The sequence below is a fragment of the Melospiza melodia genome, chromosome 3 (genome assembly GCF_035770615.1).
Source record: "Melospiza melodia melodia isolate bMelMel2 chromosome 3, bMelMel2.pri, whole genome shotgun sequence".
NCBI lineage: Eukaryota > Metazoa > Chordata > Aves > Passeriformes > Passerellidae > Melospiza > Melospiza melodia.
Genome location: NC_086196.1, coordinates 113,052,358 through 113,078,945, shown reverse-complemented (window position 1 = coordinate 113,078,945; position 26,588 = coordinate 113,052,358). Strand labels below are relative to the sequence as shown.

Genomic DNA, 26,588 nt, shown 5'->3' with positions numbered 1-26,588 from the left:
TCATGTCCTCCCAGCAGTGGTTGTTCTCCAGATAGAAAAGTGTTCAATGCAAATTTTTATTTCCAGAATAAACTGCAATTTTTCAAGCACTTCCAGAAAGGGAATTGTCACTGTTCTGCAAGGTCAACCTGGCAGTGAGTTTGCATTTTAATTACAGCAGGCACTCATCAGGGCCTTCAGGAAGGCCTCCACCTCAAACACCCCCCAGGCTCGTGAGTCTTCACTCCCATGAGGTGCTGAAATACCTTAAAAAAAATTTAACCACCAGTCTTATGAAGTTAAACATGAGGGGGAAAAAATGAAAAGCATTTATTTCTGAATGAACAATATCTTTAAAAATATTACACCATTAGAAATTTTGTTCTGTTGATCTGAGGGCTTCCTTGTCTGAGGTTTTTGGTATCAGCTAATCTAAGCATTCCTAAAAATACTTTAGCAAGTATTACATCAGGAAACTCATGAGGACAAAATTGTCATCAATAATGACAAAAATTGCACAGCCAGATATTCATTTATAAAGCTCTGTGAAATATTTTTCAGGTATAAATGAATTTTAGGTCTACTTGCCTAAAGCTTTTAACATGCCAGAGAGAAAAAAAATCATTGTGTTTAGCTGGGAGCAGCCCACCACTAAGTTATATTATAAATTTTGTTTCAAGATATCATCTCAACTAATCACATTGTAGAAAGCCACACTGTGTGTCCTAATGCCATGATTCAATTAAATTGCCTGTGCATCCCAGCCAAGGAGACTCTCCCAGCAGTGAGATTAGTGCAGTTTCTCTGCCAGAAAAGCTGCAGGGTTCTCAGGGCTTTGCCAGGAACTGATTTCTGTGGACAGCAGGTGACAAGTACATGGTGAAGCCACTGCAGTTAAGCCACAAAGGGGCATTTCTGCTCTGGATGCCTGTCCAACACCCAATGTGTGCACTCCACTTGGATGCCAGGCTGTGACTGCATCCCAAAAACACCCCCAGTGCAAGAGTTGTTTCTGCAATCCTACTGCAATTACAATTACAATACAAACCAAGGCCTTGAACAGCAATCACAACTCAATTGTAACAGGAGCTCCAACACTGCAGCCCTGGAGCTCCTGAAACACCAACCATTGAAGGTGCATCTGTCAGTGACCCAGAGCTAGAGCCAAGCTCAGGGCCCAGAGGAGGAGCTGTACTGACCTGGAGCTGCTGGAACACCAAACGTTCAAGGTGTCTCTGTCAGTGACCCAGAGCTAGAGCAGAGCCCAGGGGAGGAGCTGTACTGACCTGGCCGTCCGAGTCGAAGGCCAGGCAGGCGACGCCGTGCGTGTGCGCATCCTTCAGGACAGACACGGTCTGCACACGGTAGGAATCCCAGATGCAAATGTAGGGATCCTTCCCAACCTGCCCTGTGGCTACCAAGGTTTTATCTGGGTGAACTGCAAGGCTGCAAACAACACATTTCAGTTAGAACAGGTGTTGGGAATCACAGCAGCTGCCTTCAAAACTCACTCGATTCTGGTATTTCCTTAAAATGTTTTGCTGAGACTGACATGGTGAGTGCAGAATACAATTTATCATGTAATAATATTTTAACTAGAAAAAGAAAAAGCATAATCAGAGAATTTTAAAATACTTTTGATTGATAAGCTGATTGAACACAGACTCAGATCTTAGTCTTTCACAGGTTTGTAATGGATGATTTTCTACTAATTATCCTCTTTTGCACATCAAACATTCTGAAATATGGACCAGAGGCTGAATAATGATATTGTTCACTATGACAAATACACACAAGAAATCCTCTCATCTTCAAATGTTCAAACATAGCAATCTCAGAACAGACACAGAAGTAAATTGTTTCACCAGAATCAAACCATGTATGTCTGTTCACAACCCTTCAGATATGAAAATGAGAATAAAACCCCTCTGCAAAGTCATATGAATACAAAGGCAGTTTTACACAGTTACCCAGGAAACAAATCTGAACAATGGCTGAGTACGTGAGCTACACATGGAAAAAGAAAACATCCTATTAATAAACTGGCACTCACCGGTGGCTGAGGGGAGCTGAATACTCCTGCTATCCCAGGAACAGATAAAACTAATTATTATGAAAAGTTAATAAAAAAGCTTAAGAAAGTTTTGTAAATACATGCATTTTATGGAAAAAGAACAATTGTAGCACAGTTTAACTGTTTTACCTCCCCTGCCCATTCCTCCTTTCCTCCCCAGGCTGGAGTTGTACATTATATTGTGTGTCAGCTAATTGACCTCAGTTCTACACCTACACAGGCAATAAAAGGTGGCACCACAAATTAAAGGTGTGGTAGCTGTAACTAAGTTAGAATACTTTTCTTCAAGAACCAGAAGGCAAATATTAATTGTGCTAATGTTCCTTACTGCTAGAGCAGAGCTTAATTACACGTGCCACCATTTAGCACAGAGCAGTTCCCACATACCAGAGCCTCCTCTCGGGTTAAGAGCAGGAACACATTTCCTAAACATCAACATGTCTGTACTGAATGTCTCTGCTATTTGTTTTATCCTTTCTGATGCATGCAGTCAGCCAGTGGGGGAACTAAAATTAGGGAATAATATCAATTTTTGGCACCTAAATTAACAGTCTGATTTCCCAGCCCTGCTGAGGACATTCATCTCCTGCCACCAGCTTTTCCAATGCACTCCCCCTGCCCACGTTCAGTCTGGCTGTTAGATAACCAAGGGCTTATTTTTGGCAGACAGAGCAGTGGGTTAGAGGAAGGAAATGAAGCCAAATTTCAAGAACAGCTCTTGGTAACTGTTTATTACCTGCATATGACTTATATGTTTGATGTGTGTTCAACTATTAAAAAAATCTGTTACAGAGGTCATGTGCTGTCTTCAGGGTGTAAGATTGCTATGCCCTTCCCTGCCCCCTTAACTGGAAATCAACTTGATTGGCTGTGTTATAGTGTAATATAGTGAAGGTGCATTTTCTAAGCAAACATCCCATAACCGGACCTTTTGCAACGAAACCAGATTGATATCTGCACCACTGGAAAACACTGAAATGCTGTTATGTTATATTATACAGAAATATTATTAGAAGAGACAAGGCATTCAAACAACAGCAATTTATGGTAAAGAAAACATATTATTACAGGATTAATTCCTATTCCTTCTACAGGGAGGACAAGATACAAGCAGGGTGGGCTGAAGAAACTTCCCAAGAAAATTTCTGTTTTCCAGGTTTGAGGGAAAAGGGCAGGAACTCCCTCTTGCTAAGGGGCTGGGATGCAAACAAGGGATCAAAGCAGCAGCAGGAGCTGTCAGTGCTGCCCACAGGCCCTGGCAGCCACTTCCCCATGGAACAAGAACTTCCCTCTGTGGGAACAGCACAGGAGCAGCTGCACACGCAGGGAAAGGGGCAGAGATCAACTGCTCTGGGAGTGCCCATTCCCATTCCCCTCCTTCCAGGGAAGGCAAGGAAAGCAATGGGATTCCTGGCTAAATGCACTGGTGTCAATTCCAAAGCACTCTGATGTGGGATTCACATTCTCTGAACCTGAGAGAAGCAGAAAAAAGCACGATCCAAACAATTCCTATCTCACCTGCTGCTCCTGTGCTGTGCCAAAGTAGAATGCAAAGTAGATTGTTTACCCACAGTGATGGTGTTCTGTTTCCTTGGCCTGCCAGGGCCACGTGTGTGTCCAGACTGTCGGTCAGCATCACAAGATTTTGTTGAGTGCTGGTGCAGTTTCAGTTTAGATGTAGTGTAATATAGTATAGAATAATATAGTATAATAAAGTAATTAATTAGCCTTCTGATATCATGGAGTTAGATGCATCATTCCTCCTGCATGGCAGGGGCCCTGCTTTTCTGATACTCTGATGTAGCTGCAAAACACCCCTTTAATCCAAGTGTCCAAAGGCACTTTTACACAAACCATCCATTCAGGATGAACCAGTAAAGCTCAGGCAATATTTTAACATTATACCTCATTAATGAAAAGGTCTGTTAGGAAGATCTTTCAGGGAACATTTCCTTTTCCTTCCCTTTGAAAATCAACAAGCATCCAAGGCTGGAACTGTGTTAATTTAAGATAATTAAAGATGCCAGACACGTGTTTTAGCAGGGTCTGATGAAATGCTCTATAAAAGTCATTAGTGGATCCATCTGGTCTGGGGGCCTTGCCAGATGGGAAACTCATACTACCTCCACAATTTCTATTGCAATAACATCCTGCTCCAAGATTATTTTTTAATAACACATTAGAAATCCAATGGACTAAAAGTATTTGTTTCTTGCCTACATTGTATTTTGTCTATATTGCTTTTCTGTAACAGGTTCCATACACTTGTAAACAGAGCAGGGATCTGAGGTTCCAAATTGAACTAAGCAAAAAGTTTAGCTGTGACTCAAGCCTCAAAAGGAGCTACAGAGAAGGCAGAGGGGCTCTTTTCACATGGATGCACAGGGACAGGACAAAGGCAGAGACACAGAGCTGCTTTGTGGGAAACATTGTCTGGATACAGAGAAAACATTCCTCACTAGAAAAAGTAAAGATCAGGATAGTTGCCTGGAAAAGTGGTAGAATTCCCCTCACTGGAAACAGTCCAGGATTTAACTGGCATGACAGGACCCCAAATAACCACATCTAAGGCTGAGCTCTCAGGAGAAAGTTGGATTGGGTAACTCTGGAGGCTCCTTTGAAACCAGAGCTTTCTATGGCTCCAAATACTGAAATACATCAAGAAAGTCTAAAATGATAAAAGCAGAAATGCATTTTGGCTCACAGCAGTAAACTTGCATTAGATAATTGCTCCCTGATGCTGCAAAAAGCAAGCACTTGGGTTATCTTTAACACAGAATTGAGGGAGATCTTGAAATGGGTGTCTCAGATGTGAGATTGATGTTTAAATCTCACTGCTCTGGGTCTTTTAAATCTACCACTGCACCACCCTATTTATCAGATAGGCAAAACACTTTTTCACTGCAGTAATGAAAACCTGAACATTTGCTTTTGTAGTTTTGGTACCTAATTTATATTTTCTATTTCAAATGCCGTGTTAATTTGAATCTTTCTATAATCATCCTATCAGCAATTCATTATTCATACAAATGAAAGCTGGCTTCCAGAACATCCCACCTGACAAAAAAGAAACTGTTCTTTGAAAATGAAACAAACACCTGCAGTTCTGAATGAAATCACTGTCTCAGGTGGACTGTCACCAGCTCTTGACAATATAATTCATCCTCAGTGCTGGGATGTTTTGCAATTTAAAGCAGTGTGCAAATCTGATGCTAATCTAAAATAACTCCAGATAGTTAGACACTGATCAATTAATCTCTACTTCAAACCCACCCAGTTTTAAATTTGGGATAACATTTTTTCCTGTTTAGACAAACCTTTACAGAATTCTGCAATGCTAGATCATGTTAATGGAGACTTGGGGAGAGGCAGATACTGTCTGTATTCTATCAATTCTCTTCAGGAAGTCTCTTTTCACAATGAAAGAGTTGTTTCTTGTTAAAAACCATCCACAAACCCCACAGTTTAGCAGAACAGAGAACACACCAGGCCTTTCTCCAGAATTTAGGTCAAACTTGTGAAGTGCTCAGGGCAGTGACTCTGCTACACTTGAACAATGGACATATTAGACAACACCAATTTTTCTTTCTCTGTAGCAATAACTCAGAAGAAACAATATTTCCAAGAAGCTCCAAGCCTGTCCCAAAATAGCCACAATGTGCCAGCAGGTATTTTCTCCTTTGTTGCCTCCTCCTGCCCCTGGCAGGACACCCCAGGCTCCTGGAACCCCAGGGAGCTTCTGCATTTTCCTGCTCACACAGTGCTAAGGACAGAGCTGTCCTCACATGGCAGCACAGAACACAAACACTCACTCAGCAATTCCCCATTCACAGAGCAAAATGAGTTTCTCTCCTCAGTTGTGGGGTCAAAAGGGAACTCACTGTACAGACAGAGCTATTTTTGCAGCAAAATAAGGCAGGATGCAGCCTGATCCCAGCTTCTGAATACAACACAAAACATCATCAACCCCCATTGAAAGGAATAATGGAACAAAGACCAGCAGTTAAACGGAAGCAAATGCAGGAGGCTTCAGCAGCAAGGGAATATCAGAAAAGGAAAAGAGCCAGAAAAAGGGAAGAGGAACAGGGCAATAACAAAACAACCTGCACAAACCCCTCCAGATCTGTAAAAATGGAGAGAACATGGAGTAGAAAACTGCTGGAATCTGACAGGCTAATCCAGCATCTAATCTGCCCCCAAATGAGTTCTGAAACACCAACACCACAACCACACTGTGAGGAAAATCCAGCTCTTACTAACACAGGAGATTGTTGCTCCTGTCCAATTACAGCTCCCAACCTTTGCCTCCTCCAGCACAAGCCCCAGACCTGCAGAGCTGGCAGGCAGATCACACACCACAATAACCAATTTTATTTGGCATGCACCATAGGGCAGGTGAAGGAGGCTTTGGAGGGCACTGCAGGCATGTGGAACAAATGGGAGAACAAAGAGAACAGATCTGATAGTCCTGAGACACAGAGACTCTGTGTGTGCACATATCTGCAGGCATAACAGTTGTTACACACACTCATACAAGTGAATTGCTTTTTTTACACATCTGAACATACAGCTCTAATGATACTTTTAAATATGCTAAATATTGCCACATGCGTCTTGCAAACAACTCAAGTACAGAGCATATTTATCCTGACAAAATAAAAACATAAATGTTGATAAAAATACTGCAATGGCAACACTTGAATTTACTAGCTTGATTGCTACATGGCAGTATCTTGTTTATATAAACAGAGAACAGGACATGTGTACAGAATGATGGGCTTTTAAAAATCATTTAGGCATATTTTAGGTCCAGGCTCTTACTATCTGCTCCACTGCTGGTTCCCCCTCCGTGCTCCCTGTGTAGGAAGAGCAGTGATACAGACACAGGTCCCAGCATTTACTCAGCACCCTGCAGCAGCTTCCTCCTGAAGCCAGGCTGCCTGTGAGCACAATTCCACGGCTGTCCCAGGCAGCTCCCATCTGCTCCTCTGAGGCAGCAAACACCCCCAGAGCAGACTTCAGAGAGGCTGGAATCCCTGTGAGGGGCTGGGCCACAAACCCAGCCCAAAGTGAATGATTTATGCAGTGGATGTGCAGCTCAGACCTAAAGAAGGCCCTGGAAGCACAGACATGATCAGCTGCTGTTCGAGCACACTCAGAGTGCCCTGGGAATCCCAGGCCATCCTGACAGGGGGTTATTTCTGACTGTTTTCCAGAACCCACCTGAGGTACAATGGTGACAGAAGCACACAGAGTTATAACAATTCCAGCCACTCTTTATCCTTGGAGAAGCCCTGCTGCCCTGCTCCTTGTGCCAGTGTTTGTTATTTAAGCCCATGGAGTTATTCCCCACTTGTCAATAAGGCTTGCTCAGCTGCTCAAGGCTCATCAGAACTCCTGACAGATCAGGTCCCAAATGCCTGAGCATGGCACAACATGGAATTTCTCATGGCACCAGGGAGCTACAGAGGGATCAGAGTCAGGGCAGATTTAAAAAGTAAATGGCTTTTGAATGCATGATTAAAATTTCCCCAATAACAGAAGGTGAAAGATACAAAAGAAAAAAAAAACCTCTTAAAATGTAATGCTTTGAGCAAAAGCATTCTGCACTTCAATTAAGACCAGCTCTGATTTACACTCACATGCATCTGTACACAGAGAAATATTGGGCAGATTCCCAAATGGAAAGGGAACAGCAGCACAGCACAGTCCTGCAGCACTGAGGCTCCTCCCCACACATGGCTGAAGCTCTCTAATGATTTATTTCCTTGGATAACTCATGGATATTTTGCAAGTCTTGAGCTTCTCCCAGTGAAAAGCAATCCTAGGAGATTTTATCCAAAGCTCACATTAAAACACTGAAAATTAAGCCACAACAACTGCTGATGTCCTCATGAATTGTGGGTTTTCAGTAACAACTGATTGGGGAAAACACCCAGTATTTCTCATGATCCACACTACCCCATAGATCCCTGCTGTGTAACTCTGAAATTCAACCACCACATTCCAGTTTTCCCATGCATGCTCAGAGCTCCCATTTGAGTCTAATGATATTTGCATTCATGATGATGAACCAAACACTTGTTTTGATGGCCAAAGCAGTTGTAAATAAATACCCAAAACAGATGTACATGACATCCTTCTCGATATAAACATTGTGATTTGATGCTATCAGTAAAATGGACCTGAAACTATCATTTGTAAAGAAAAATCTGCTAGAATTAGAGACTAAAAAGAGAGGGTTGGGAAAGAGCAAGAACTGTAATTAGTTCAGCACTGTATTTGTCCCTACCCCATTCTATGTTTATGCTTTATAGACCATGGAACACATTCTGTAATAAAATACACAAAAAAGCAGCAAGTAGATATTGGTCTATGATATTGAGATAAAAACAGCAACTGAAATGCTATCAGTGATTTCTCAATACATGGAAAGCTAAAGAAACACTGCTGTAAATCTAGTGCTGCTCAACAGGAACCAGCAACACTTCTGTGTTCATCTGGTACAAGGAATTGGAAGGCCAGTCTGAACACTGTGATTGAAAATATAAAACTCATACATCAGATAAAGCCTGGCAGTGAAGAAATCACATTCTGGAGCCTCTTTCATTTCCTGTGTTCACCTCATTCCAGCCTGGCTGTGGGAACACCAGACCCAAATGCAACCCAAACCAGAACACAAACCATGCACAGCTGCTGGCAATCCAAGCCTTCATTTCCCATTCCATCCCACTCAAGGGCTGGAGCAGCTGAAAATGGCCTGAGTGTCCCTGTGCCTTCCCCACAAGGGCAGGGATGTGACATCATTCAAAGATTAGGCTGACAGCTCTACAACTGGTGGTCCCAGCAAACAGCCAATCTGAGCACTAATTAACTGCCCACATGCAGTAATTAATTAACTGCCCTCAGCACGGTGATGGGTGCAGAGACCCCCGTGCTGGCAGCACAGCAGGAGCTGTTCCCACTGGGGAATTCTCCTGTTCCCTCCAGAGGCTGACTCAGGCACAACTGCTCTGGCATTTCTTCCATTCCTCTGCTTTTTGTGTAGCCAACAGTCAGCCCTGAATGTGGGTATAACTATGCAGATCACAGGCTGAATCAAAATATTTGCAGCTAAAAAAGAAGAGAGGGAAAATGGGAAGAAAATTTTGGAAACAGGACAGACAAAAGACAGAGCTGACAAAAAGAGGAATCATGGGGGAGCTGCAAAATGAATATAGAAGATGTGATAAAAATAACCAAAAAGCCCAGAGAACAGCCAAGGAGAAATAGGAAATACTGAGAGAACAAGGAAAAAACCCAGCCATTGTCACAACTTGCCAGGATCACTCCCACCTTTATTTTTAGTTTAAGGGATTTCATCTCACCCTCTTGAAAATCCCCAGGTAAATTCACATCTTGGACAAATTGCGTGGTGTAACAAAACTCCCAGGCTGTGGTTAAAGAATTCACACTGGGATAATAACACTGTTTGCACAGGCTTGCCCTCACTGATGATCAGAAATAAGGACTTTAAGCCTGGGGAAAGTGTTCCTTTTTCAAGGGCAGCAAACACACAGCTGCATCCTATTTGAGCCTTCTTCCCATGGCCATCCTGCCCTACAACATTTAGAGTTTAGGCACTTCAGTGGCTAAAGGAGAAGAGAAGAGGAAGGGTTTGATTCCATAATGTATCAAACCAACACACCCTGAGTGCATTTCACAGGTCAGAAGCAGATCATTCTTTGTATGCTGAATGTCTGCAGCAATGATAAATGTGGCAATATTACATGTGGCTGGTAAAAAATGTTCATTTTTAGAGCCCTCAGGATAGGGGGAGTTTTCAGTGCTGCTAAGAATGCTTTCTCTTGTTATCTCACAGGAGTGCAAACCCAAGACCAACAACTATTCTCAGGGAAAATATCTTCCTGTTTTAGAGGTTGAAAATCAGCAGAAACAGGAAAGAAACAGAAAGTTCTCATATGATCATGTGGAAATCCTGTTCCCTGTCTGGCCATGCTGAAGGGAATAACAAACGTCAGGTGGGGCAGAAAGCACTGCAGAGCAAACAGGAACCATATGTAACATCAGAATGGGTTTGCTCTCTTAACTTCCAGTCACAATGGATCAGCAGCAAAGTCATGAGCTATCAGTTTTATGAACACTCCTGCCAGGCTTCTGAAGCTCTGCTTCACCAGTTAATTATACAGAACACAAACACTACTCCTAAAACTTCAAACACTGTTTATAACAAATACATCTTATAAATCCATTTTCCTTTTTTCTACCAATTCAGACAAGAAAGGTTTCTCTACAGTTATCCACAAAACAGTTTTATTTTTCTGAGAAGGGCACTTACTAAAATAAGTGACATTTGTTACCTTGCTTTACATTGTATGACACAGCCTGAAGATTCTAAGTATCAAGTGTCTCTTTTGTGTGAGACAGATTAAACTAAACCTCTGTGCAACTCCTCAGATATCAGAATTTACCTGGTTTCCCAGAGCCTATTCTAGCTGCAAGACCTATAGCCTATTACTAAACAAAAAGCAGCTAAGCACCACTGCTTTTACAGCAAACACACAGAACAATTGAAGTTCAAAAGCAACACCTTGATTTCACCATACTCTGCTGTCCTGCGGATGACAGAGTTATGCAGCACCATGGCAAAACCAACAAATGATTCACCAATACTCTGCACATAAAACCCAGAAAAACAAACAGGAAAGCACCAAAGCAACACACTCAGAATTTAATGCTGATTAGAATTTCCCTTTTAGCCTCCTCTCCTTTCCACCACAGGCTTTGTCAGTTTGGTTCTTTGGTTGTTATAAAAAGCCTGTGAAAAATGTCAATCACTTGTTTTAAAATTTCAAAAGTTTAATAGCAATAAAATGGTTATAAGAATAGTAATAGAAATTAGAGCAATAAGAATTTGGACAATCAGAGTTAGGACAATACAAGACAATAAAAGCAAAGAATTATGAGGGAACATTCAGATGCTTTCCTCTTGAAGCACAGCTTGCTAACCAAGGATTAACTCTTAAAGGCAACAGCCTATTGCATGTTCATACATCTCATACATGATTCAAAAGCTCCTTTCAAACAAATGGTGGTCAAAAAAATGTTTATTTTATGATTGGCTTTTCCCCCTTCATCTTGTAAACCATGGTCAGACTCCATGGAGTGTGCAAGAAGACTAGCTCTCCACAATAAGGAGGCAATAATTTTTCCTCTTTGGGATTTTAGTGGCTTGTTGCTGTTATCTCTGTGCAAAGAGTTTCTTGATTATCTCATCTCTTTCTTGAGCTCGTTAAAAAGTATCTTTCATAGCATAGTTTTCACTTTAACATTATGTTATAACCTAAATCTATATTTAACACACTACTTAAGAGAATGAATACAGCATTACTTTCTAACACAACACATATAATATTCACTGGAATATTTGCAAAAAGCCAATCATAAAAGACACATTTTTCACATAAATAAGTAACAGAAGCACTCACCAGGGCTCCAGAGCAGCTTTGAGAGGGCAGTTTAACAACTGAACCCTTACAAAACCTCTGCTCCCTCCCCACTCCAGCTGACCCCCTGGGCCTGGCAAGCCCAGGTGCAGGGAATTTCATTGCTCATTGCCTGGGTTGGCTCTGTCACTCCCAAATTCTGCTGATTAAATTCAGGTGAAATGCTCACCTGAGAGCAGTCTGTGCTTAACAGGTGGCAGACAACACAAAACTCCACAGGACAGAGCAGTTTTTATCAGAACAAAAGCAAAGACAAGTCCACATCAATTTGATACCAAACACTCATTCTCTAGCCAAGGCGTTTTTCCCAGTGGGATCTCTGATGTCTACAGCAGGGATGTCACATTAAACATCTCATGATCTGAGGTGTTTGCTTGGCTCAGTGGAGGTTTCTACGTGTCTACAGAAAGGAAGCTCATTTTGAAGCTTTTTACTGAAAGAAAATCCTAATTTAGTCACAAGTAAGCAAAGGACACACTTGTAATGGGAGCTTGGCCTGCAGAGATCTGAAATGTGTCCAGAACTCAGCTGCTCACACTGAAGGATGATGGGGTGTGTTTTGCTCCACTTGTGAAAATACACCTGAATACTCTCAGCTCACATGTCTTAGAAAAATCACCACCAAGACACACCTTCCTTCACTCAGCACATACAATATTGCTGAGTTCATCTTTACAGAAATGATTGAAATAACAGGAAATTGTTATCTTTGTGTAAAACCCAATAAATCTGTGAATTAAAGAAGCTGCACCTGTATCAAGGGGACAGCAGAAATTCCCCTTGGCCATTTTTAGAAGTTAATTGTACATGGATATTATAATCAGGAAAAAAGTTTATTTTAATTTTTTTTGTGTTTCTTAGTTCATTAATTATATTTATGTGTAAAACAATAGTTCTAGGATGCTTAACTGTCAAATCAGCCTTGTATAGTCACTTAATGTTTTAATTGTACCACTTTCAATTTGTTTTTAACACTTAGTATATTCCTTGTTAAATATTTCCTCTAATTCATATACTGCCATGTTTTGTATTTTATCTGCTTTTATTTTAAAAATATATTAAACTAAGGATAAAAGAAGGGAATGACTTGATTAGTTACTTAGAAAATAAAGTTCACCCAGCCTGGAGTGCCATACAGCAGCAGACTGCCTGAGGAGTTAGAAAGTTCATTTTATTATTCCATCAATCCACTGCCCAATGAAGTAAAAGAAAGAAGCATCTTCAAAGGTAAACATTATTAATAATTTCACAAGCCAGAGTAAAATATTCCTTTGCCTTCTGGACTCTCACAAAGGCTGTACCAGCTCTAGATCTGTATTTTTTCAGGCTCGTGTGGATATAAGCAGTGCTTTCAGATGAGAAGCTGTAATTCATCAGCACTAGAAATCAAATTTCTTCTTACACTTGTACAATAGAAAATCTTACTCTGGAGAGCCCAAACAGCAGAGTTAATACCAACATGCCAAGTGCATCAGACATCCCCTGCCTCTGCTACAACTGCTGAAATGAAATAAATCAAATGCTCTTTTCCCCAGAGCCGTTTCCACAATCACAATATTTCAAGTGCACATTAAAATGTAGGATTTGAACACAATCAATTCAGCCCACTCAAGTCACTGCCCAGGGTCTGTGGGACACAGCCCAGGGTGGTGTTGTTAGAATTTGTACTGCAAACCAGCTTTGAGCTGAGCTGGGGATTCGGAGCTTTTGTTGTGCTCCCAATACAGGCAAACAGATCAAATAGGAAGCAGAATTAATTTAGGTAAGGGGACATTGGAGGAATTCCCAGATTTGCCATAGAAGGAAGAATAAAACTGAGAGTTCCATGCCAGTAGTACCTAAGTTTGCTGGTTTAAATTATCTGTATTACTGACACACTTGCAGCTCAGCTGAAATTACAGCTGGCAGCATTTGCTGATCAGATTTGGATTTCTGAAAGCAGAAGATTAATGGAGATGAGTGGTGTGGGACACATTATCCACATTCTGCTCTCCCTTGCAAAAATATCAGACGAGTTGAGAAACACCCAGAATTTTAATGCATGTTAATTTCAGCAATGCATTTTGCATACATTTGCTTTTATTTTTGTATTCTGCAGGCAGCTGGAATAAGTAAAAAAAGATCTATAATCATCTCAGAATTAGAAAAAAAATTGAAAGTCAAAGCTTTATTATGTATTCATTATTTAAATATTAAAATAGTAAAATTATATTCTTTGGCTTTCATGATCTTGTAATAAAGCCATAAACATATCTAGAAGTGTTTTCACTTTTACTTGAAATGAGATTCATAACGTGACTGGAACACACCTTAAAAACATTGTTTTGTTTGAAGTTAATTGCATCTAGAAATTATAATCAGGAAAAAGGTTGATTTTTTTGGTTTTTGTGTTTCTTGGTTCATTGATTATTTTTATGTGTAAAACAATAGTTCTAGGATGCTTAATTGTCAATAATAGTAACTTTTTCATTTATTTAGACAATTACTGAAATGATTGCACTTCTGTGTAATAACATTCAAGATATCTTATTTGGCTGAAAACAGGGCTTTTTTACTGAATGGGATTTTTGACTTTTTCTAAGCTGTCCAGAGCAGGTCCAACAGGATGTCACTCCTTAGCAGTATTTTACAATCAGCAGTTACAGTTCAAAAAACCCCCATAAACCTGGAGATTGGCATCTATTTTCCAACAATTCCTCATTTTAAAACCTTCACTTTGAGATGTAGCTTTAGGAAGAGGAGCCTTTGTAGGTTTTCATTTAATACTTCACAGGTAATACCCACATTGGAGTCCCAGCTCTCCCCAGGCAGGGACACAGCCTGTTCCATAGAAAGTTCCACAGAAAGTTGGTTTTGGGTTTCAGGTGAGTGTTTTGGGAACAATCCAGCCCCTTCTCAGAACAAACACCTCCAGTGAGGAACTGAACTGTCCTCAGGTACTCAGGGGAGGAGCCTCAACAGAAATAGGGATTTTTACACAGAAGGGTGAGAATGGAACAAGCAAACAAACACAAAAGGATGCAAGAACAGAATGAAGGAGAAATAAGAGAGCAAGGAAAGTTCCCACGTATCAGTGCAAGAATGTCTCCGAGTTAGAGAGGCTGAGGCAGCCTCTAGGGGGTGACTGTGGGGTCACAATGAAGAGCAGATTCCAGCAGCTGAGTGGGAGTTTAATTGTTAACTCTGCAGTCACCCCCTGAAGGCTGGTGAGAAGCACTCATCTTTATTCACTCTGTCAGCTGGGCCTTCTTGTTACAACAACATAAGAAATAGAAATAAAATTAATTCGAGAAAAAAAGGAAAAAATATTCAGTCAAACAAAGCATAATCTAAAACATAAATGAGGATTCTAATTAAGAAAAATAAAGTTTATGTTCAGAATGTATTAGATGCTGCCAAATTTTTCTGTGAACCAAATTGCCCAGGGCTTCTGCTGGTTTCTGGAACAGCTGATCAAAACCACAGCTTACATTTTGAAGGTGAGAGAGGTGGAAGGTGTTGCATGCTGCATGAACAACCAAGGGTGGGGAGCCCCACATCCATGGGAAATCCAAGAATAAAACAGGAGACCAACCTGACTTGTCATTCCCTTGGAACCTTCCCCTTTGGGGTGGATGCCAGAGGTACCAGCAAAGCAGTTCCACCTCACTGACTGAGGGAGCCAGGAGAAAAACTGCAATCCAGCATGTTGGAAACAGTATGCTAACATTCCCACAGCAACAACCAGTGCAGGACATAACTGAAAATGACATTTGAAATGCCACAGTCTGCCTTCAGATGAGAGAAATGAAGAGCTAAAACTCCCCAGGACCTCCTGAGCACAATGCAAGGTCTGATGCCTTAAATTCATGCTGACATGCAGTGAAACTCTTCGTTTTAACATATTTGGGCATGTTGTCCTAAAGCCACAGCCCAGGCCCCAAAGAATAAACCATGGTTGTGGCAATTGCTTTTTTTGGTGACTCTCACCTTTTTTTTCTTTTTTAAATTTCTGTCACATACTAGAGGGAAAAACCTCTCCTGTCACAATGCAAGAGATTTTTTTTGTTTTTTACTGGAAACATTTCCTAGGAGCCTAAATTTCTGCCAGCACTCAGAAAAAGCTCAGATGTGCCAATATTGAACAATTCTATGTAGTCTCAACTGCTTAACAAGTCCAGGATTAAGAGCAGTCCATTCATAAATGGAATTAAGGGACATCAGTCCCCACTGCTTCCTCCAGAGGTAATTATGTAATGAAATTTAGTCCACAATTTATTTGAAAGCCAAAAATACCAATTTTTTCTATTTATGCACTATATAATACTGCATTATTTATTTATTTATTTATATGTATTTATGTGTGTACATAAATTTAAAAACCCAGAACGGAATCCTGCCAATGGCTGAGGTGGATCACAGAAACTCCAGCTCTGTTGATAGCAGCCTGTGACAGCTGCAGCAGGTGTTCAGTTTTGAGGGGCTCAGGCTGATCAAATTGTTGTATCTCTAGGAAGGAAGAAAGCAGGACAGAAATGTGTGCAGTGCAGTGACTGTCATGCTGTATAAAGTAACTGCTGCCAAACTAAATGACAAGGTAAAAGAACATTTACCCCTAAGCAGTGGGGAGTCCCACAGATTGGAAATGAAAAACAACAGATACCACAGGGAACATGTGAAATGCAATACACGTTCAAGTAATATTTAATACAGCAGGAATCAGGGCATTCTGAAGAGCTGACTTATTTAACAGTAATTAGATAAGTCTGTCCTCAGTTGAAACACACAGTACATTGTTATTCCTTATTTAAATTCTCTTCTGACCCTTCACCTGGTCCAACAGGCAATGAAGACACAATTGTGAAGTTCTACTGATGTAGACACAGACAAATGCATGCTGCTTTCTCAGCTCCCTTCCAGGAAAATGTTTTATCTCACATAAGGCCAGCTCTCAGAGAACAAGACTCTCTGTTCGGATTTACAATATTCTTAAAATAGGCCTGTGCAGAAATAAATAGCTGTCACCCATCTCCCATGCAGATCTGAGATTTCCTCACATGCCTGGTCACACTCGTGCATCCACCAGGCTCTGGGAAGTTAAAGATCCACACCCTGGTTCCCACCAAAGCACTCAAACAAGCCCTGGAAATTCATTTTCTAGAAATTTTAGAATGGAAGATTAGTTTACTTCCAAGCTTTTAGAGTGATCCATCTGTGTAACAGAGCAATTCATATGTTCCCTCATAAGGCAGTGCCCACAGAGTCATCACCATGGCTGGAAAGCAAAATCATGTCTGTGGTAACTCCTCAGAAAGGGAAGAGAAATGGCAAAAAGTGAGGAGAGAGTCTGGGAATTTAGCAAGTTCTGTGAATCAGATAACTTCCCTTCTGTGCTGGCTACAAAATGGATGGCTGGGGTAAAACACGGAGGGGAAAGGTTCAGAACCTCTATTCAGTTTTATTTTAGGCAGCAATGGGCAGAGGTTTGAGGAAAGCTGCCCTTGCATGTGGAATAAGCTCAGGTCCTGAACCCTGAGGTCTCAAGGAGCACCACAGCCAGACATTGGAAACAAACCACACAAACACCTGATACTGTTCAAAGCCCACAAGCCACATCCAAACCCAACTCAACAGGAACTTGTCATCTTTATGGGAGTGCCTTACAGTGACTTCAAAATGAACTCTTATCAAATGTAAATACAGCAACTTTCAAATAGAAAGTTATGCCATCTTGTTAAATTCATGTTTTCCATAAGTAAAACTTTCAGTATTACATTTCTGAAGAAGGAAAGTGTCACTGGAAGTGCTCACCAACCCTCCTGTTCCACTGAAAGACTCATCAGGCATTTTGAAAAGATGCTCACAAACCACTTCAGCCTCTCTGTCCTTCCACAGGACCAGCTGCACTAGGCACCCTCAGAATATAGGACCATTCCTATTATTCAAACATGTCTTTTAATGCAATTTAAGATTATTAATTATCCAACCAGTTATTAATTTTACCTGTGTTTTAGTGGATGTGCAGCCAGTCACAGACACATATGAAGTTATGACCACCAAAATCCATGACCTGCTGTATTTAAGGGAGATTACCCTGATCCAAAAAATGCCTTTTAAACTTCTGTTTTGTGAGACTAATACCAGGAGTTATGTAAACAAACACGGAATTGTGCATTTCTGTGTTTTTATGTAAGCACTGTGATTCATTTTCTTGCCTATTACTATTATTTCCCTTTTTCTCTTGGTTTCTCAGCCAACTCCTCAGAGCAGAGACTGGGAACCTGGAGTTGTGCTCTCAGTGAAACCTCAGAGAGCTGGGCTCATCAGAGTCCTTTCTGCTGTATTTTAGGCTCAGTGCTGCAGTGGATGCTGAAGAGTTTTTGCCATTATGTAACTGCCTGGCAGCATGTAGCTTCAGGCAGTTATAATCTGGTTTACTGCTTGTCATTTGCTAATACTTGGGGGTTTTTCCTCTAGCTTATGCTCTCAGGGATGTTACAGGGGGGGAGAGAGAGAGGACAGAGCAGGTTCAGCCCCAGCTGCCAGGCTCGAGTGGAGAGCACAGCACATCTCCCTGCTCATGCCCTGAGCCTCCTGCAGCACCCAGAGCAGTGCCCTGCCCTGCCACACTCAGGATGGCTCTGCTGGTGCCTCCCTGTCCCTGTCCCTGCCCTGCCACACACAGGATGGCTCTGCTGGTGCCTCCCTGTCCCTGCCCCTGCTGGTGGCTCCCTGGCCCTGCCCTGTCCCTGCTGGTGGCTCCTGTGCTCTGGAGGCTGAGGCTGAGCAGGATCTTGGAGCACGAGCCCCAGGTAAGATTTAATTCCAATCAAAACTGCTCATGGAGTGCGTTCAGCAGGGCTGGGCAGAATTCCAGGTTTAACCACACCATGGCAGCCAGCCAGGAGTGGGAAATAGCAACACACTTGGTGCTGTGCAGGGCCAGAGAAACAGGTCCCTGCAACGCTGCCTGGAGATCCTGAATTCTTTCAGAGCAGTAAAAATCACAAGCTCCTAAAGGAGGCTTCACATGTCCTTGAGAACACTTTATATATCTATTTGTTTTTCTATTCTCTTACAGTCTTCCTGAGCTAAATACCCTTTTCCCTTCATTCTTTCACCCATGCCAGATTAGACAAAAGATATATCCCAGCTAATTCTTCAGTACAAGCCTAAGGGAAGAATTGCAATGGACAAGCTCTCCCTGGGAAGGGAGCGGCCAAGAGCCAGCGAGGGTTCCTTTATGTGTCTGCACTCTGCTCATTCTGCAAACAAAACTAAAATGGCATTTTTCATGCTGTATTTTATTTCTCTTTCCATGAACTCAATCTCCTTAAAGGAGAAAAAAATTAAATCTGAAAATGATAGAAGCCATGGGAAAACTAAATATGAAAATAAAACTAACAAAAAACACGAAGCCCTCAAAATTCCATGTTCTTGGCTAAATTCTATTTCAAAGGAAGAAATTACTTTATATCTATTTTATTAAGATTGAAATTGCTTATAAAATTGCTTTTTTTACAAAAGTATTAGTGTTCTGCCAGGGAGGACTTGAATTTATGAAAGGTGATTTTTAAAAGAATATAAGAAGAACTTAAAAGGATAAAAGGAGAATTTTTAATAATCTGAACTGTCCTTGCCAGAGGAGATAAGACAGAAGAAAGATGAGCCTAAAACAGATGTGTAGATTCCTTTAAAAAATGTATTCTTCCTCCAGTTAATGGAAGAGAAATAATGGGAATTATCTCTCTTAATTTATTCTGTGCCAAAATTTTCTGCCACAATAGGAAATGTCAAATTTTCATTTGAAATTAATTTGAAATATTTATTTGGAGATCTGTGATACAATTATATCACAAACTATATATTCCAAAGAGTTTCATATCCAAAAGAAGGCCCCCAAAATTTTGAGTGCATTCTGAGTGACATGACCTGTAATACAGAAACTAACTGGTTATTAAAGGAAAAGGAACATTTTTAACACCAATATTTAACAACATGAAGCAATCAAAAATCTCATCCAGTCTCAAAGAAGAGAAGGGGAGTGCATATGGAAGGTCACAGTGCTCTGCTGTGCATCTTCTGCAAAGTCCCAATGAAATATTCCTTATGGCCACAATTAATGAAAGCTGCCAGACCATGGAGTGACATTAACCCCACGTGTAGCTAAGAAGATACAGCAGAATTCCTGTCTGGGATTTATTTGAGTGGGCTACTTGTTGCTTTTTGATGCAAGGCAAGACGACTTGGTTTTGAGGAAACGGCACGGCGACTTAAACTTTCTAGGGTCACTTGGGCTAAGAACACACGCAGGCATTAGTATGGTGGACGGTCTAAAGGCGTTTATTGTCTTGTCTTGTTAGGTTTTATACTCGGGAAAGTTCTTTTTCTATGTCAGGGGGTCTTACTTTACTGTAATTGGTTAGTAAGGAGTAGAAGGTTACTAATGTTAGGGGGGACTACATTCTTGGGTGATTTCTTATCACTAGGCGTTAGGGGGAGAGGCATCTTGCTGCTTTCTGTGACATCGCGAGATTTTCCGAGCGCCTGACCCTATCTACTACAGCTACTTGTTCTTATTCCTGTCTAGGACTTATGTGGGTTACTTGTTCTGAGTATCTTTTGTAAAATTCTCTTTTTTGCAGCCCCATAGCCCAGGTGCAATTCTTTAAAACTTGGTTCTGGTATTAGAATGCAGTGTACACAGCCAGCCCAAGCAGGGCAGGTGACAGCAGAGGGACAGTTCAGTGCCAGGCCACAGCCACACACCCAACCCAACCCCAGAGAGCTCCCTGGGGAAAGGCAGTTCCATTATTTATTCCCCTCCTGGGAAGGAGGGACTGCATTATAAGGAGTGCAGCAGAGATGCCCCTCCTAAAGCAGCCTGAGATCCCAGACAGAACCACACAAACCTCCTCAGTCTGACAAGCAAAAGCTTCAAAATGGCTCTCTCAACTGAAGACAGCTTTCATAAAGCCTCATTTAATATCCTTTTAGACACTTGTGGCCACTCCCAGATGCCACGTGTTTTAAAACACAAACAAATCCCCCATGGAAGTAAAAGGCCAGCACATATGCAACAATCACTGCACCTGCATGAGACCTTGAATCAGGAACACAACTGAATACAATAAACTTGTTTTACAGCCATTAAGAAAGAGCAGTTTGACCAAACAGCATTTCAATTTTTATATTTTTTTAAATAAATAATTTCTAAACAGATGAGAATCCCATGGAATCCTAGAGGGATCAGGAACCTGCTGTAGATCTGCTAAAATCTTATTTAGGTGCAGCCACACTTGTACATGCCCAGCACTGGTGTGACCAGGGCCACAGAGCAGATCCCAGTGGCCTCATCTCTGATCTGACACAGAAAGCTCAACTTCTCCCTCATCACAGATTCCAGCACTGGGAGAAGCCAAAGGGTTCTTTAAGGACCTTACAAACAGTGCTCAAACACTAGAGAGATGAAAGGAAAAGTCAAAGAAATTTACATTTAACACCTTTTCTGGTCAGACAGCAGCTGACTGTGACTAACCTGCAGTTACAGAGCTCCCAGCATACAGAGAAGGAGGCCTGCTCTGCCAAGTCAGGGTGAAAGCAAAAGGGCTCCAGCCTTGATATTGAAAGTATCACCACAGTAAGTGATACTTTCAATATTTCTCTCTACACGTGGATAACAGTTTCTGAGGATGAGGAAGCAGACATTTGGCATGAATAGATGCCCAATTTTCATGTGGAGGCATCAATATTAGTATGACTACATACAAACTGCAGTGCCAGTCAGTAATTTTCATGTAGGGTTATGCCTTGAACATTCAAGTCTGCTAAAATAATGGAGGCACTCAAAATTCCTCATTAAAAATCCAGTAAAATCTTTTGTACCAAGGAGTGTTAGGCAGCCAAAATAACAGGGTTGCTGTGTCACTCTGAGAGTAACCTTTATTTTATGTTCTGTTTTAATTACCATCATTTTAGTGAATTTCCAGCCATCTGTCAGAGAAGAAAGAACAAACTTCACCGCCAGCACCCACAGAAGTTCCAGCAGTAACGTCAAGCACACCAAGGCTCATTGTGCTGCTGGAACACTTAGAGGAGCTTGACATAAACACACACTCAGCCTTCAGATCAGCCTCCCTAAAGCTTTGGGGGTCTGTTCCCAGGCCAGGCCTGTATAAATACCAGCTCTGAAGGGAATTTAAATTCAATGTGTCTCTTGGACAGCCAACACACACAGCTAAATGTTCCTGGGGTAGAAATGCACCTCATGAAAAACAAGCTGATGTTCCAAAGAAGAGTTTTTAGGTGGGAAGAAAAGGAGGCATTTTTGCTCTTTACCAAAGTTCCCAGTACGAAAGGATAGGAAAAGTCAGGCCAATACCACAAGCAAGCCCTTGCCTTAAGTAATGAAAACAACTAAAATTCCCAAAAACCTGAGCAGTTGGCAAATCACCAAAATACCTTTTACAGACCTCCAATCCCCTCCTACTTTCACACAGAAGCATTCCAATATTTGGAGCTGTAGATTTTAATTTTTTTAATTTGAAATTAAGTTAACTCATATGAAAATATTTTCTGTGAGTTTTCATCCTGGTAAGGAGTGATTACACTCAACTACCTGACCATCATGACTCTTGGCCATCTGAAATCAAGCTGAAATAAGTTAAAAAATGCAGAGTCTTAACACATAAAGAAATATTAAAAAATGTAGAAAAAATTAGGGTTAGACTGCTCTGGTTAAAGGCTGTGGATAAATGATGACCATTCTCATCAACACATAGTGACAAATGCCTGCTGAGTTTCTCTCCACTTTTAGCTGATCTAAGTATTTCTAAATCACTTTCAATAAGATCCTGTGACTGTATATTCCAACACATCTGATGCATTAATACAGATATTTAAGAAACCAATTTATAGCAGGTCACGCCCTGATAAAGACTTCAAACCTAAGCACAGCACAGCTCTCAAGTAGATGCAAAAGAGGCCACTGGAACTCCATGGAATAAACAACATTTTCCCAAGGTTTTCCAGCATTGAAAGCAAAGGAAGCAACAAGCTGGTTAGAGGAGTATTTATGGGGAACTAATTCCTTCCATACAAAACTCATTTAACAGCTTGCTACCTCAAAACAGTTCCCAAAACCCTGCTTCACCCCCAGTGTGCCATGTCTGTTAAGTTTGGATGGCTCAGTGGATGCACCAGTGTAGCATCCATGAAACAGGGCTGGAATTTCTGCTGTTGAAAATCTCTCTTTTATTCACTGAATCTCAGCAGTTCTGTGGGGTCACCTGGGGAGTCTGAAGTCCAGGGTTAGCCCAAGCTGCAGGCAGTGCAGCTCTCATGCACTGATGATAAACAATAACCACAGCAACCTGAACACCATTCTACAACCAACACCTGCTGTCACCTTCCAAATGGTGGCAACTGAACAGAAATTTTAAGTATTTTAGATCCCTTAATAAGCATAACAGAAATTTAAAGTATTTTAGATCTCTTAATAAGCATAAACAGAGATATTATAACACTTAATTTTAAATAAAAAATATTAATGTACAATTCAGATCCTCAGTCTCTGAGGTTTTGATTTGCATAGCTCTGCAAATCAGAAGTTCCGGAATTATATTTACTGTGGTCAGCAATACACAACACTGCTTGAAGCATATAATTCCTTTTTTCCCCAGAGCACAAGAGCAGAGATTCCCATCCTGACACACATCCAGTCTCCTGAAACGACCCTTGTGGAGAGCAGTCCAGGCCTCAGTGGCTCCCACAGCCCAGGAAATCCCATCCCCGCTTTAATCCCAGTCTGTCACACAGCAGCACCCCCAGCACACTGAGCAATATTCTGATAAATCCCAGCTGTGAGCAGCCCTACATAAACAGCAGCCCTGCAATCCATGGATAACAGCAGGGCTTTGCAGGGACTACAGTGACCTGGGAGGGGCAGCAGGCTTGGTGCCTCACAGAGACCGGCATGGAGGCAGCCAGGATGCAAACCTGCTTCTGTAAGTGCACGACATACAAAATATCAGATTCCACAAGAACCAGGGTGTGTGACAATAGAACATAGACAGGGCAATTCTCAATTCTGCAGAAATTCTTGGGACTAGAGAACAGGGAGAAATAACTTTGTCACTACACCACAGGAAAAATTTCTCAGGGTTAGGAATCTCTGTTCACAAATGACTTCTGCAGAAAGATATAAAATCAGTTGTATTTTAAGTGATAGTGAGAAGTATCTCAATAGGTTCTATTCTTATTTTTGCTGTTTGCTGTGGCTTTTACATGCACAAATTGCAGAAAAAATATAGGAAAGAACTGCCTCCAAGATTTAATTGAGAGAAAAACAAGGACTGATCATTACTGTCCTACAAGTAATGCACAATATTAAAGTAAGGAAATCTGTTCTTTTGAGAGTTTTCAATTATTGTCACAGCCAATGCTCTCACAAACTCCTCTGCAAAGCAGGGCTCACTGAAAGGTTAAATCAGTGGTTCGGGGCCTCCTCTCCTCCTGGAGTCAAAGGAGGAGGCACTGGAAGCCCAGCGCCTGGTGTGGCTTTGCACAGAAAACAGGACAATTCCGAGCTCCCTTGTTCCTGCTGGAACATCGACCTTATTAGCTGAGTGCAGAACATTCAGTTCCTGTACAGCAGAACTCGCCTTTCAAATGGGAATCTTGGAAAAAAGGCATTTCTCCAATACAATAACATTTAATCTAATACTTTCTGCTCTGCTTTAGCCCAAACTAAATTATGTCCAGCTGCATTACCTTGATGCAAAACAAGAGACAGAACTATTAATCTTGGAGAACATCTTAAACATACACACCTGCCCTTTCCACCAAGGACAAACATCCCCTCTCATGACTTCAGTAAACACTTCAAGATAACACACAATATTACTTCTGAGAATTGTGGGGTTCTCATCTTTTTTTTCAACAATGCAGCATTCACAAAAACACAAAAAAATTCACAGAAGGAGATAACAGCAGTCCTTGGAAACAGAAGATCTCCCCACTTGAAGGTCTCCCAGTCTCAGTGATTCAGGGTATTTTCCAAAATCCAAGTTTTCTTTTTAAAACAGTGTTTCAAACCTCTTTGGAAATGACAACCTGTTGGACTGCCAATGCACACCCTCCTGTTTAGAAGCTGGTCTCAAGCAAGTAAATCCCCACAAACCCAGAAAAACTGGATAAGTACATTCATCCATTCATCTGAAATGGATGAGAGCTGTAAAGCTTAAAATGTGAGAATCTAAATTCCCACACCTATTAGTGACATCAGCAATGACCACACAAGGCATCATCTACTTGAAGTGCTGACAGTGATGGGAATTCCATCAGCAGGGACTGCACAGGGCACCAGTGGCAAAGGAGGCAGCCACCAATGCCTTGGTGCCAACAACAGAATATTCCAGCAGCAGTCTGGGCAGTCTGTCCTTCCTTAAACCCCATGTGGTGACAGCAACAGCTCTTGCCCCCTCAGAGCTGACATGAGCTGCTCTTGGCTTCTGCTCATTCAGGTCTTCTGGACCCAAATGTTTCATCCTTTGTGGAAAATACAGTTTGCCACCAGAATTCTGATGGTGTGGCAGATCAGAAACCAAACCCATCTTTCCAAACCACGAGTCGGACACTCAGCAAGTCCCTCAAGACACAACAGTTTGAACACATGGCTCTGGTTTCCTTCAAAGAGCCCAACAGGCAGTGTCAAAGTACAAATATGAGACATCAATTCTTTCTATCCCAGTTGTGCTTTCTAAACATGACACTGCCAAAAGCAGACTCCCAGTGTGACAGGTCTCAAAGTAAAGGGTACAGAAGCTGTACAATACATTGGGTTTGGGGAGGGGGGGTGCTGTCAGGTGTTATAATAACAATTCAAACATAAGCACAGAAGCACACAACTCCCTACCTACATGGATTACACTTCCTGTACCAAAGTGTATCAAATTTTATGTCCACACAACAAGCAAAACTTTTAATTTCATGATCCTGCAGATGTCTCCAAAACACTGAATCTTCTCTGAGCAGCCCAGCATCTATTTTCAGCAGCCTTTTGGAGCTGATAATACCTTTGGAACCAAAATAAACCTTGATGCACATGCACTGTACTTGATGAAATCCTGGAGAGGGGGAGAAGGCTGCTACGGGGATCCGCAGCAGCCAAAAGCTCTTCCTGGGAAAAGTGGAAGGCTTTCTGCAAACAAGGATTGTGTGACAATTGTGTGGTTTGGTTACAGAGTGTCAAAACTCTGGCTGCAGCAGATGCTTCCACAGCACTCCCACACCATGAGTCACCTGGGACTGCTCTGGCTTCACATCATCCAGGAAACGCTTCATTCATGCTGAACTGGGTGAGCAGGGAGGGCAGCACATCGCTGTGCTCACAGGAGTGGCATCACCAGGCAACATCCTTCGTGAGGATATTCTAGGCTCACATTTCTCTCATCAAGTAGTAGCTACATTAATTTTCTGTTTTACTGATGTAAATTTCTGCATTCTGGACAGATTTTTTTAAAGACTACCTTGAACACTGTAACTGCATTTTTATTTTGGGAGGTGCAGTAAAAATATCAGCATTTCTGTAGGATGAAAATACCAATTAAATCCACTTCTCAGGCAGAATGTGAGAGAAAGGAATAATGAAGTGGACAGATGAGGAGCAAGACCGGGCCATCTTGCACCAGCATGCTTGGGATTGTCTGCCTGGAGTGCAAACAGCTGAATTTGATTTTGATTTACATTTTCTGGATATTAAAACCAGGTTAGCTTGAGCTACGTGTCAGATTTATGGCACTCTCATGCTGGGATTTGCTGAGGGTGAGGAGAGCTGCACCTGCCTTCTGCACGAGGTCAGAATTGATGAGCTGGGGTCCCAGCTCAGGAAACATCAAGGCACTGGAACCACGATTTTGCAGCACTGTTGCACTGAGATCTTTCCAGTGCTGAAATGAAGCACTTTGCTTTTGGTGCAGTGCAATAGAAAAATTGAACCTTCCCTCCGTTATTATGGCAATATTTTCAAGTTTTGCTACAAAATAATGATA

General features: G+C 41.5%; 1 protein-coding gene across 8 annotated transcripts in view; it reads right to left on the bottom strand.

Annotated features, from left to right (window-relative positions):
- EML6 (EMAP like 6) overlaps nt 1–26,588 on the bottom strand; it is a 92,162-nt gene that overhangs the window by 63,732 nt on the left and 1,842 nt on the right. For all 8 annotated transcript variants that reach the window (XM_063152733.1, XM_063152737.1, XM_063152735.1 and 5 more), the window contains one exon: nt 1,266–1,425. In XM_063152733.1, the coding sequence (XP_063008803.1) occupies nt 1,266–1,425 (160 nt within the window). The remainder of the gene's footprint in view (nt 1–1,265; nt 1,426–26,588) is intronic.